The following is a 13046-nucleotide window of genomic DNA, read 5'->3' as shown; positions in this document are numbered from 1 at the left end:
GAAGTAGTCTTCCGCCTCAAGGCAGTCCAAGATTAATTGCTATTTTTATTTTAAAATAAAACCCAAACACATTATTTCCACAACTGCAAGCTCCTGACATTGATGACTACTTTACCTACAGACTCCTCTTCATTGTTTGGCACCAGTGGAAGCTGAAATGCCAGGAACTTTAACAAAGTGGAAACATTATTTTAGGTATTCAAAAGACTGCAAAATACCTTTGAAAGTCTGTCTCCTGTCACAGGCAGATTTGAAAGTCTTAGCTTTCACAAAGCCACAACTTCTTAAAATCTACATTAATTTGACTAAACGTAATGGGACAGGTTTAGAGCACACTCGCTGTGTTCAGTCACGTTACTATTCATATTTATTTCTGAAACTATGCAATTTGTGGCTGTAAATAGGACATTTTCTAAAGGGGCTGAAGAGCAACACATTTTCCACAGAGCTTTCAGAAACTCAAAAACCCCTTCTGGTCAATGGTTCAATTCAATATGTTTTTTTCAAAGATCTTACTTTTTTTCCGTTCGCATAAATTCCACCCTTGGAATACCATAGTAGTTGATTATTCATTATTTAAATTTACTTTGGAAATTAAACTCAAGGGGAATTATCTAATGCATGTCAGACTGAAAATAAGCTTTGAATCTCCAAAGTTAATTTTAGCCTCATGTGTGTTAAGAAAGCTTCAAGATTCAATTCTTAACTGCCTTTTAACATTAAGAACTACTTATTCAGCGAAGTCCCTATATTACTTTAAATGTAAACCTCTTTAAAGCTAACATCAAAAATTAAATCTATAATCTTTAAAAGTTTTATAAAAGCAGCTCTCAGTTTTTCTCCAATATATTTAACCTTGGTAACTTGACAAGTGAGTCTAAGTAAACAGTCATTTTTCCACATCTCAGCTGCTTCCAGCATTACGTAAACTTCAACATGAACAGGAGAAAAAACAAGGCAAGATTTTACTCAGTCTAATGAACAGCTGTGCAAGTTGGTTGGGTTTTTATATATATATATATATATACACACACATATACAGACACACACATATACACACACATACACACAGAGTGTTTTCAAGAACTTGATTATGACAGATATGCCACAGAGGAGCCAAAACTCATCATGTCAGCATTGGTAACCATTTGGTGAAATCATATTGCCTGTGTTAGGTGTGTTGGACTAAAATGTGATCATTTCTAGCCCATGATTCTAGAATCTTTTCAAATTCAGGAGAGAGTTTCATTAAAAGATTTGCATCCTGTTCTTACTGTTTTCAAAGCAACTTAGATATTATCTGGAACCACACAATTCGCCTTTAATGATAAAGGAAGGCAAGAAGCATGCAGCAATGGATCTCCCAACTCTCTACCAACAACGGTACTTCACCAATTCTCTCAAGGACTTGAGAGATAAGGGATTGTGCCTTGAAGTATATCGTCACAGAGATACATTAGGGCTCAATACATGATTTTTGGATTTCAGTGGAGGAGCATAAGAGAAACTTATTTTCAACACCAATTCAACTTAGAAAAAGAATTTTTATTGCATCTATTTTAAAAGTCTTTATATCATAATTGCCTGCAAAACACTTGTCTTGTCAATCTTGGTTTGGATCAAAGTGGAATTAAATTCAGTTTTTTGTCTTAATATAGCTGCACTCACCCTTCATAGAGAGAACAAAGTTCTCTCAAAACACACTAGAGCACCATGAATGGAATGCTGATTGTACTTTATTCTCCCTCGAGTACCTCTTTGAAACCCACGAAAGTAAAAGTGGGCAAATAGGAAGTTAATAGTGTAAATGACCCATTCTGCAAGTGGCATTCACTTGGTTGCTTATAGAAAAGAAGAATTTTATGCTGATTTCTCTATCTGAAAGCTTAATATTAGTTTGACTTAATGAGTTCCAATTTGTAGTTGGAACACATACCATCCAGGAAATATTTACAGCCCACATGGGCTTCATTGACACTGGTGATCTTCATTACTGCTCTATAGAATTAATTACCTCTTCAGTTCCGTGAAACTCTCAAGGAATGGAGGATGATTTTCCAAATAAAAATTTTTAAAAGTACTCAGCACCTTAAGACAAGATGAGATCCCACACAAGAAGACCCAGGCTAGAAACAGTGATTTTTTTTAGACAACTCAGCATAGAGAACACTGCTGCCACACTGACCAAAGGTTTCTTTGAGAGGCTTTTTACTGACTGACAGCTGAGCATCTCTGGTGTGTGGCTTTAAACCTCTATTTGAGGACACATTCTCTCAGAAGTTGGGTGCATATGAAAGAGAGGGACAGGGAAAAAAATGAAACATAAAAAACCCCATATTGTTAAAGTTGTTTGCTGGGTGCCTTAAATTCAAGCTTGGTACATACCAGGGTGTGTTCCTGATTTCAGAAGAGCTGCTGATACAGTTAAAATAGCATTAGAGCACTTTTTTTGTTGAGAATATGCAACATAGTACTTTCATTTTAGTAAGCACAAATTTTGACAGGAATATTCCTTCCAGAAATACTTCATCAACTTCTGCAATCAGTATTCAACCAAGGGAAAACAGTAAGAAAAAGTATGACACTATCTTATACTGTTTATATTCTTTAAAGAATTTGGCACATGGAGGCACTCCTCTACATACTTCAGAAAATGCATGAACAGTTTTGATAGATCACCACCAGGAATTTTACACGTTTTAAAAACCAGTAACATAACAGAAGCGACACGGCAGGAGAAGGATGTTCATCCAGTGATCACATTCTGAACAAGTTCAAGTGATAACTTGCTGCCCTGACATAGACGAAATAAATCATACGTATTATCGCTAATCTAAACTTCCAGCCTCGGAAAGCATCCTGTTGGGCTGACTGTTTCTTTTTATAAACATTCTTCTCCTCTTAGTTCACTGTTTTATTTTTTCAACTATTGTTTTATCCTAATTGCACATGTAGTATAGCCTCTTTCTTTCCAAAGGAGAAAAGCTTTCATGTAAGAAAACACTTAATGTTTGTTAAAGATTATTCTTCAAATGTTATCCCTGAGATACAGAACAGTTTGAGAACTCAAAGTTAATATTAAGTCAGAAGTGTTTCTATTCACACCCCATAAAGCATTGTGAAAAATCCTGATGTCAGCATTTTGACTCAAAATATCCTTGAAGAAATAACTTAGAAGAAGAATTTTTGCCTTCAATTCAACAGCAAGGTAAAGACTTGTCAGTTCAGCAAACAGCCAGAGAATTTTGTCCAATAAATTAATTTCTGTTGACTGATCTAAGAACAAGAACCAGTATACTTCACTGAAGGCCAAAGTTACACACACTATCAAATTTAAATCAGAAACCATCTGAAGCCTAGCTGTCAGAGTGTAGTAAGGTCCTAAAAGACCTCCAACATATCACGGTCAGATTCTTCACCACTCATGAAAATAACCACTCTCTGCCTTGAAGTGTTTGCAGGAGCAAGACCTGCATGTGTAATACTGGAGGCAGCTTCAGGAATAAGATAAAAGGAAACTGAAGTATTCCCTTAGAGTGATCTAATCCTTTTTTGCCCTGTGACTGTGAAGGATCACTTCTGTAAGGAACTCTGCACTCCAAACCATGTGATCTATCTAAATATTTACACTATGAACACTATTAAAACTCTCCTCTGAGGCCATTAAGCAAGTATTAAGTATTTTCAGCAAGTGAAACAAAACAATTACTATTTAGATTATTGTTTAGTTTTAACTGTTCTTATCAGGTAGAAGCTGACCTGACTGCTCTCCTCAACTGCTCTTCATAACTCATGAGAGCCACACAGCTGTGGTTTTGGCCGAATATACTTAAAAATGTCAAATACCTACTTCCTTTCTGTTTTCTAAAAGAAAAAAGGGAGGGAGAGGGGGAGAGAGAGAAATAAGAGGGAATCTAATTAGGATTTTCTGTGGTTTTTTTGGTTACTAGTTGTAACATTGGCACACAAATCGGCAACCATGAACCCAAAAGGCTTTTTGTTCATCTCTCTGGCCTCTGTAGCAAGCGATTTTTTTCTTCCCCCCAAAGTATTACCAATGCTCAGAACGCTTTCTCCTCTTTCATCCAAGCTTATCCTTGCTTTCATGGCTTTCTCTGTGCTCTCTAGTCCTGTAAACTTTATACTGATGAAGACGCAACCACAATAATCTTTTAATCAACATACTTGACACTTTCTCCCATGCTAGAATAGATTGCTCCAGTAATCAACTGGGAATCACACTTGGAACCCACTTTTGCTCTAACTTTAAAATAAATCTATGAACTATATCTAAACTTTGGGAGAAAAAGAGAACACATTATTTAAAAAAATACTCTGGGTAGAGAAGAAACCATCAAAACATACCTCTCATGTTTTATATATCATTTCAGATTTGTATGTTCTACAGTACCTATCAAACGGACCCCAGTAACTACTTAGCAACGCAAGGAACTGTCAAGGAAGAAAATTACAGCAAAAATTAATACTTACAGCCATAATTAACTCAAAAGGGTGTTTATACACCCGTACGGGGGATTGATACTTCTGCACCATAGCTGCAGTTAGTAAGATCAACTCAAACCTGAAAAAGAAATTTTTAAAACCATCTGTCAAATGTAGGAAGCCATTTTCAATCTTCTCTTACAATTATTCTGTGCATGATACCGTGCTAGCAATTCTATAGGAAATCCTTCACAATTCCTTCATGACTTTTTTTTTGGAAGATGCAATGGGGTCCTGAAAAGCTATGTATATATTTGTCAGAAATGACTTATCATTTCTTCCAAAGGCGACACAAAATTAGCACATTTTCAGTCTAGTTTTAGCAACAAATCTTCAACACACTTTATGACTCTTCATCAGGATGGTGAGACTTCCTGTGCTGCTGCTGAGAACCAAACATTGACGCATACCAGCTAAAGGCAGAAAAGCACTGCCCGGTCCCCCAGCACAGTAAGTGGGCTGCCTTGCTTATAGGTGATTCTAAATTGGGACTGGTTTAAAAAACAAAAAACAAAGCCAAAAACAAAAAAGGAGGTTAAAAAAATACACCAAGTGTTAAAACCCATTGTTTTCAGAAACAAAAAAATGGATCGCTACAGCACACTGATGTAAGGCATTCCTTCATCACTTCCAAATCAAAATAATTAAGACTTTTGAGAGAGAAACTTAAGAGATAGCTGGGGAGAAAAACTTAGAGAAACTACAAACATAACAATATACAGTCAGAAAAAATTCACTAGCAAAACAGACAGGAGCTATTCCAATGGCTCCGTGCCTGCTTTCCCCAAAGTGTTTGACCCAAACTCTCTTGAACGCAATTACATTTATTGAAAAAATACTGGCAGTAGCACTCGCAGATGAAACTACAGGCTGCTAGCCAGACTCATTTTAGCGAGAAGTGGCTTTATAACAGTCAGTTAGTATTATTTTTATTTTTTAATGTGTTCTCACGTTATCTACAGTGCTTCTGGAAAGCATTATCAACTCCAGCGAAGGCGGCAGATGTGCACCGCAGCTTCTCAGACACGAGAAGCAGCCAACAACGAATTCAAGAGTCACAAGAAAGTTCACCCGACATCCTATTCAAGAGAGGAATTTACCCATGACTACCCCGCATTTAAAAAAACCACCTGAATCAGCAAAAAAAGCCGCAAACCCTCTCTAATCCTGGGACAAAAAGAGTTACACAACAAAGAAACTCAACGTTTCTTTCCACCGCTCGCCAGGACAGCGCTGCCTTCGCCCCGCCGAGCCCCTTCCAGGCCGGGCCAGCGCGGCAGCGCTCCGGGGCGGGGACGGGACCCGGCGGACACCTGTGACAGCCCCGCCGCGGGCGGCTCCGCGCCCGGAGAGCTCCGCGCTGCCCCCGAGGAGCTCCGGCCGGGGGGGGACGGGGGGGACACGAGAGCCCAGCGGCCGCGGCGCCGCCGTGACCCGCCCGAGAGCCGTTACCCCCCCCGCCCCACCACCACATGGGGAGCGTCCTCCGCTCCTCAGGGCTCACCGCGGGGCCCCGGCCCGCCGCCGCTAACGCTGAAGGGAGCCGGCGGAGAGCGGGCAGAGCGCGGACGGCGGGAAACTTGCCCCGGGGGACAGCAACGGCGGCGGTGGGGCTGAGGGGAGGGGGCGACTGGGGGAGGGGGGGAGAGAGAGCGGGAAGCCGAGCCGCAGGGTAGGGGAAGGCAGGGGGCAGGCACCCGCGCGGCGACCCTTACCGCCTCCCGTCACGACGGCCGGCCGCGCTCTGGCCTCATGCCGGCACGGGGCAGCGCCGCCGCCGGTTCCGGCGGGGGAGGGGCGCCGGCAGTCGCCGCCGCCTGTTGTTACTAGTGACAGGGCGGGGGCGGGGCTTGGGCCCCGCCAGGCTCTGCGCATGCGCGGCCTCCCAGCGGGGAGGCGGGGGAGGGCTGCGGGCGCCTTCTCCCCGCGCTGCCCTTGCGCCTGCGCGGTGTCGCCGACGGGTTCCGTGGGGCGTAGGGCGGCGCATGCGCAGTGTGGGGCGCGGGGTGCGCGCCTCAGCGCGGGGGTCGGGTCCCCCTCACACGCACGGGCACGCAGAGGCAGCACCGGGGCGGGGGGCGCTGGAGCGGGACGTGAGACCCCTCTGCGGACACCTCCCCTTCCCTCCGCCTCCCTGAGCATCACTTTGGTCCTAAGCCCTTCATCGCTCCCCTCGGTGAGGGGGCTTGGCAGATACGTCCTTCCTGGGGACGAGGCTGCAGCTCTGCCTGGGGCCTGTGGCTCCGAGTGGGAGCCAAGCATGATCGGGAGCAGGGGGCGAGGTTAGGTGGCGATGCTGAGGCTGAGGCGAGAGCCCGGAGTAACGGCCGCAGCACGGAGCAGCTGTGGTGCCATCGCTGGGTGCTTCAGGGTGATGGTGCCAAGCCAGGGGGGAGCAAGCACGGGAGAGAAACTGCCCCAAAGACTTGGCTGGACGTAGTTTATCCCTGCTGAAAGGGCGAAGAACTGCAGCCTAGGATCACAGATGGTATCAACTCGGACAAAGTACTACATCATTCCATTAGCAGTAAGCAGTTGCCCCGTTCAGGCTAATCACCTGAGGAGGTGCAGAACCTCTCCCCGGGACTCGGAGGCGTGCAGGCCGGGGCAGGGGCACCCGCAGGAGCTCTGCCGGCACACAGCTCTGCCCCGGCCGGCAGGAGCTCCCCGGCCGCCCTGGGAGCGCAGGGCCCGGCCCGGGGACCTGCCTCGGTCACCGCTTGAGCACCCTTCTGCCTCTCTCCTGTCTCTGTCTTCAGCCAGCAGCCACCCAGCCTGGGCCGCTTTGCAGTTTGGGATGTCTGAAAGAATTCTGTCTTAGATGCGTCTAGCGTGGTTTAACTATGATGTACTGAAATCGAGCAATGCAATTATGTTTAATACAGTACCAGTGTATCACAAACTGTGTTAAAATAAGGACTTGAAAATTAGGGGCCAATGCTTCTGTTCCCTTCAGTGACTCTATTAAGGCAATTCTTTTACCCAGAACATGTTTTATTACTGGCTTACTCCCTCAGAAAATAAAATCTTTCTACTAAAATTTAGGGTCATTATCCTATCCTTTTGGTGCAATTCTTTCTCTAAGAAGGCTGAATTTGTGGTTACTATTAATGAGTGATTCAGCTACAGTTCTTTCCTACACAAACCATGTGTCTCTTAAAGTTAGTCAAGAATAGTCTGTCTAATCTGAAACTAGCCATAACAAGAAGTTGTTTAATGTGTTGAGAAATTGTTTCTCTAAATCTGGTTTCTGTTATGGCACTTGGCCAGTTGCCTTCATGTAGCTGAAGTTAACTAGTTAATCTAGTAACTCTGTAATTAGATTTAGTTATCTGATTGATATTCCCTGCCATTATGCCTGTAACATCCTTTTCCTGCTCTGAAAGCCTGAGATACAATCCTACCAGCATAGCAGGGCAAGGAATTTACGCCCACTCAGATTCCTCTTTGTTCATAACATTTCTCTCTTTAGATCCTGCGAAACGTTTTAATTCTTACTGACTGCCACTATTCTACTTAATCACATGGCCATATAACCAGAAGAGCTTTATTTGGACTTTGAAAGGTATTTGGAGTTGATAAAGTGAAAGCATTAAAGTGAAAGTCCGTAATTTAATGTCTAAATCAATCGTGGTAGGTGTCTCGCCTCTTTTCTGCAGAAACAATAACCTTAACAAGATGGACACAGAAGAGTAGTATGTTTTTAAATTTTTCTATTATTGTTTATATTCCTGTTACATCTTCTCCTGTGGAAGCTCCAGCAGTGCATCGTTAGAAGGAATATAAATGAATAAATGGGTGGGTGAAATGTTCAAGGAACGCTGTGAGGCATGCTGAAGACTGGAGCCCAGCGGCTGAAAGTGCAAACCATTCAATATTTTCAGAAAATTAGGAATGCAGCTTGCTAGCTATGAAGGGAAGTTGGGCCTTATGCAAGGTCAGTCACTCCCCACCATCTGAACGCTTTTCCTGGATTGCATTCCTTCACGTTACGAACTTTGGTTACACAACTCAAAGCCCAGTCATTTATCTTGTTGCAGGCAATATTGCCATGGAAATTAATGAGAACTATTGGTAGTCAACCCTTTATTATTCATAATAACTAACTTAAAGTACAATTGCCTGGGAGCAGTACGGGGCTGATGTGTACAAGAACAGAGTCAAAATGCTGCCGGGCCTTGCTGTAACTCAGTGCAAGCCCCTGGAATTTCAGCAGGCAGGAACTTGCTCTGGTTTCTTGTGTTTGCATCCCAGAGAGTGAATAAAAGTGAAGTGGTCCTGGCTTCTTACTGTCCAGCAGGTCTCATCTTCGCAGCTTTTGTACTGAAGAGAGGAGATTGTTAGGAGTTCTCAACAAGAGAGAACATGCATTCATTCCAGGTCTTGCTGCTAAGCTGTATGTTTATTAAAAGTATGTGAAAGAGGGATGAGATTTTGAGTTCAGATATACTGAAGTTCTTCAAGAGCCATTCCGTAATAAATCAGTCACACCTGAGTCGGTGGAATTTATTATGTACCACTGGCTACGTTGAAATAAATGCCTGCTTCCTAACGCTTTAAAACCATGAAAAATGTCCCAAATGATAACATTTCCAGCTAAAATAAGCATGATGACTGACAGACAGCTAATGGGACAGAGTTGTGCCCTGGGGACATGTGATTCTGGTTTACACAGGTTCTAACTAAATGCATTATAGGTAGTTAACTAGGTGTCACAATTTTTTCTTTCCCATGCTAGTCTAGGGAGCCAGTATCGGGTGGTGCTGGATATGAGGTGGTCTGAATTCCTTCGCTCCTTTACTCTTAAAACTAAAGTAACTGTGACACAAAAGTTCAGTCCTCCAGACACATACCTGAGTGCGCTCATCTGTAACAGCTTGTACGTATTTTTGTAAGCTCCCTATATAGCCCATACTGGGGAAACGGTACACAGGAGGAGAAATGCCTCCACTTATCTCTGGAGATCTTAAAGCCCTTTGTAATGGCAGGGAAGATACTAATAATCCCAAAATGCAGATATAAATATAGAGGCTCACAAAATGCTGTAGGAAGAGTCATGCAGTAAGTCAGTATGAGAAAGCAGACCAGAGCTCTTCGCTCCCAGGGTGATCCCCTTATTCCCAAACACTGCTGCCATTTAGCTCTGCGGTAGTTTTCCACCATTGGCAAGATTGGGAACACGGTAAAAACATCTCCAGACTGGCCATCTTCAGAGAAGTGATGTTACTGTACAAAGCCTAGAAAGCCTACTGTACAAAGCCACATTAAACTCTTGTGCTGGGATTTTTATTCAGGATAAAACTGGCCGTAGTTTACTGTAGTTTAGTGCAGTATAAGTGAAGTTGTGTTAACTTTATACCATTATTTGATTTATCTGAACTTTCCCATGTGTCACAGTTTAGAAAAGCCTTAAATGACCTTGTAGACTGAAGCCCTTTATGTTTTGATGCCACAAACAGTCAGAAACATGTTTTTTCCTTTCTCCTCAAGTGACTGATAGGAAAATTGAATTGTAGGCTGGGAGCTGGCCAGAGACACCAGCTGCCAGCGCTCGGACTCCAGCAGCTGACATCAGAGCACAGGCACCATTGACATAGCAAAGGTTGCGTAGGCAAACATTAGCAAATAGGACTAAGTCCTGATTCATAAAATACATGAATCGGGATGAGCATGTGGAAAGCATCGAGCCCTTATTCACATCCTCTCTTTGCAAAGCCTGTAACCGTACGAGGCTTCCTACATCGAATTCAGTGTCCGCTCACCAGCCGTGCAGTGCTAAAGCAGAAGGGGAGCAGGTGGTGCAGGGGGGGCTGCTCGGGCAGAAATAATTAAAGCGTGAGGAGCTAGCGGAGTGTATATTCTGGATGAAGCATCAAATCCAACACTCATTCCAATACCTGTGTTGGACCCAAAAGGTTGACAGCACAGTCTTCTTGGGGGAGCGTGAGGAGGGGGAGACACCCTTTGGGGCTGCCACAGGATTATTTTATCCCTCAAACATCAGGCACTGGCACAGGGAGGCCAAAATGTCAAAGGGAACTCACCCCCATGACCTTTTTTCCGGTTTAAAGGGAAAAACACTTGGATGATAACTTATTTGCTGGGGTATTTTATTGTTGCTGAAGATGTCATGCTCATAGTACAGGGAGCGGGAGTTGCAAGCAAGGAAGGGTTTCCTGGGCTGTTGGGAATGCCCCACTTTTCTAATTGCCTTTGGAAACACCCCCTGTGCCCATGTGCAGCCTGGCAGCCACCTGGTAGCTGCCTCCCAGTGAACAGCCCATTACCAGTCGTCTCTTTAAGTGAGTCAAAGGGCTGCCTGGATCTGATCAGGTCATTAATAACACTTTTCAATCCTTAGAAAAATACCAGTCTCAGCCAAGGGGCATAGCAAATGCAAGGATGAGCAAATTTCTGATAAAAATAAAAACAAAGGCTGTTTACTAGCCCTCTTTTTAATGAGTCTGACAGTACAAATACTCTTATCTACTTCAACAAGCATTGAATCAAGCTGTTGGGTCACTCACCACGTATAGACTTTGTCCCTATTTGCCTGTAAAGTGTTGATTTGTTGGTTTTTTTTTTAATACCAGAGGAGTAATAAGAAACAATTACTTATTATTAAAAGTATTCCACAAATCCAGCTCCTTTTAAAGTTCGCATTGACTCCACCAGTACTGGGTCTGCACCCCGTGGGCAAACACGGCACCCTTTCACCGGAGCTGCGTCAGGACAAGCCTTCTTTGTGCCTGCTGCTCTGCCAGCGTAACTGTGTGTGTGTCTGTAGAGCTTATTGCCGTGCCTGAAGGAAAATGAGGCATATCATTATGAGGCACTTGCACACCAAAATAACTACCAGTATAGCTATTTCAGGGTTTATTTTTTAAGTCACACTGTCTGTGGATCAGGCCTGTGCTGGCAGCCTTCATCCAAGGATCTCTTAGAAAACACTTGAGAAACATAAGTCGCATGACGCTGTTTGCAGGCCTTGGAAATGCTGCTTATCTTCTCTGATCAGCAGAATCCTTTGCATGAATTCCAGTCCTGTATCCAAGGCAATCTCATTATTTGCTATACATGCTCGATCTGCTTGCTAATTTCTTTTTCCTTGTCACGAGGGAGGAACCTCCCTGTGCTCCACAGGCGTGCCTGTGTTTGGGAGATTAAAGAAAGCAAGCAAGACATATAAAAAATGTCACCCTCTTGCAGCGGCAGCAGCCTGAATGGGGAGCGCAATTTAGAGACAGATGTTCCTTCCAATTGAATTGTCTATGTCACTGATTCCAGTGAGTTCAATGCTCCTGAAAAGCGTGAGATGGAGGGCATTGCTGAGCAGAAGCCTGGCTGCATCCAGGGAGCTGGCATGCTGCAAGCAGCAGCTCTGCTGATTTTGACATGGCTGCAGCATTAATCAGTCTCGGCCTCGAGCACCACTGGCTGACTCTCTGTCCTGGAATTAATTTGGCTAATGTACCGCATGACGGAAAGCCACATTTGCAATCTTTTTGCTAGGCAAGAATTAACAGAGATTGATAGCATCCTCTGTCCCTGGATAAGTGAACTGGTAGCAGAGCTCCACTGAAGGGATACACACCGAGAGTTTGGCTCCATCTCTCTAGGGATGAGAGACGAGACATTTAACACCTCCTGGCTCTTGTAGCTGTCAGCATGGGGCAGGGGGAGCCTGAGCAGAGAAGGAAGAGGTGGAGTTGCCTTTTGAGTCAAGCACTGGCTCTGCAACCCCTGTGCAAGTGGGATATGTAGGAGTTTTTTCTGAGGGCAGCTTCCAAATAGCACTCTCAAAATAACTTGGTTTAATGAAGGGGATGATCTCCAGCACAGGAAGCCTATTTGCAGTCGTGGTTTCAAGCTGGTAGCTACAGACTAATGTGTGACCACTAAGTATTTCAAATTAGCTAATGAACAGCTGTTCTGTTGGATTTGCTTTTGGTCATAACCACCCTGAGTCTGAATTAAACAAGAGCCCAATGATGAAAAGAACCAATACGCCCCAGTACAAGTCCCTGGACAGAGACTGGAAACAACCCAATGCTTCCTTAGTGCCCCATCCCCAACACCCGTCTGCACCTGAGCCTTCCTGGGCCTTTGCTGCACCACTTCCATGGGGAGCAAAAAAGGAGAGGGATCTTGAGCACCCAGGAGGTAGCAAGAGGTGAGGTGAATATGGCAGTGGTGGGAGTTGAGGCAGCACCAGCCGAGCAGAGGCAAGACTCCCAGTCTTCAGAGAAGCAGAGGATGAATCTGCCCGGAAGGTTCACCCAAAGATGACATCCAGCTCAGGAAGCAGAAGAGGGTGCAAGATAGACAGGGTGACAGGGGAGGGAGGGCAGTTGGAAGGTCATTGCATATCCACCCGAGCTCCAGCTAAATTCATTTTGTATCTCAATCAGTAGGAAAGGACTGTTTGAGGGGGGCTGGGCACCCCTTTACCACCACTCTGTGAGATGCAAGCTCCGCACTGGGTGAGCAACTGCGTGCCTTCCCTCCCCATCACTGCCGCGGCCACCTCCAGCACTGGCACG

At 44.4% G+C, this 13046-nt stretch overlaps 1 protein-coding gene across 2 annotated transcripts in view; it reads right to left on the bottom strand.

Moving 5' to 3' along the window:
- Window positions 1-6345, bottom strand: part of SEC14L1 (SEC14 like lipid binding 1) — a 43950-nt gene extending 37605 nt beyond the window's left edge. The window contains exons 1-2 of one of the 2 annotated variants that reach the window (XM_072880797.1): window positions 6219-6345; window positions 4492-4582 (exon numbers count right to left, since the gene is read on the bottom strand). In XM_072880797.1, the coding sequence (XP_072736898.1) occupies window positions 4492-4554 (63 nt within the window). In that variant the 5' untranslated portion in view covers window positions 4555-4582; window positions 6219-6345. The remainder of the gene's footprint in view (window positions 1-4491; window positions 4583-6218) is intronic. The other variant, XM_072880798.1, reaches the window with a different exon arrangement.
- Window positions 6346-13046: the final 6701 nt, after the last annotated feature.

Source organism: Ciconia boyciana, chromosome 16 (assembly GCF_034638445.1).
Source record: "Ciconia boyciana chromosome 16, ASM3463844v1, whole genome shotgun sequence".
In the NCBI taxonomy this organism is placed as follows: domain Eukaryota; kingdom Metazoa; phylum Chordata; class Aves; order Ciconiiformes; family Ciconiidae; genus Ciconia; species Ciconia boyciana.
This window is presented reverse-complemented; position numbering and strand designations above follow the sequence as displayed.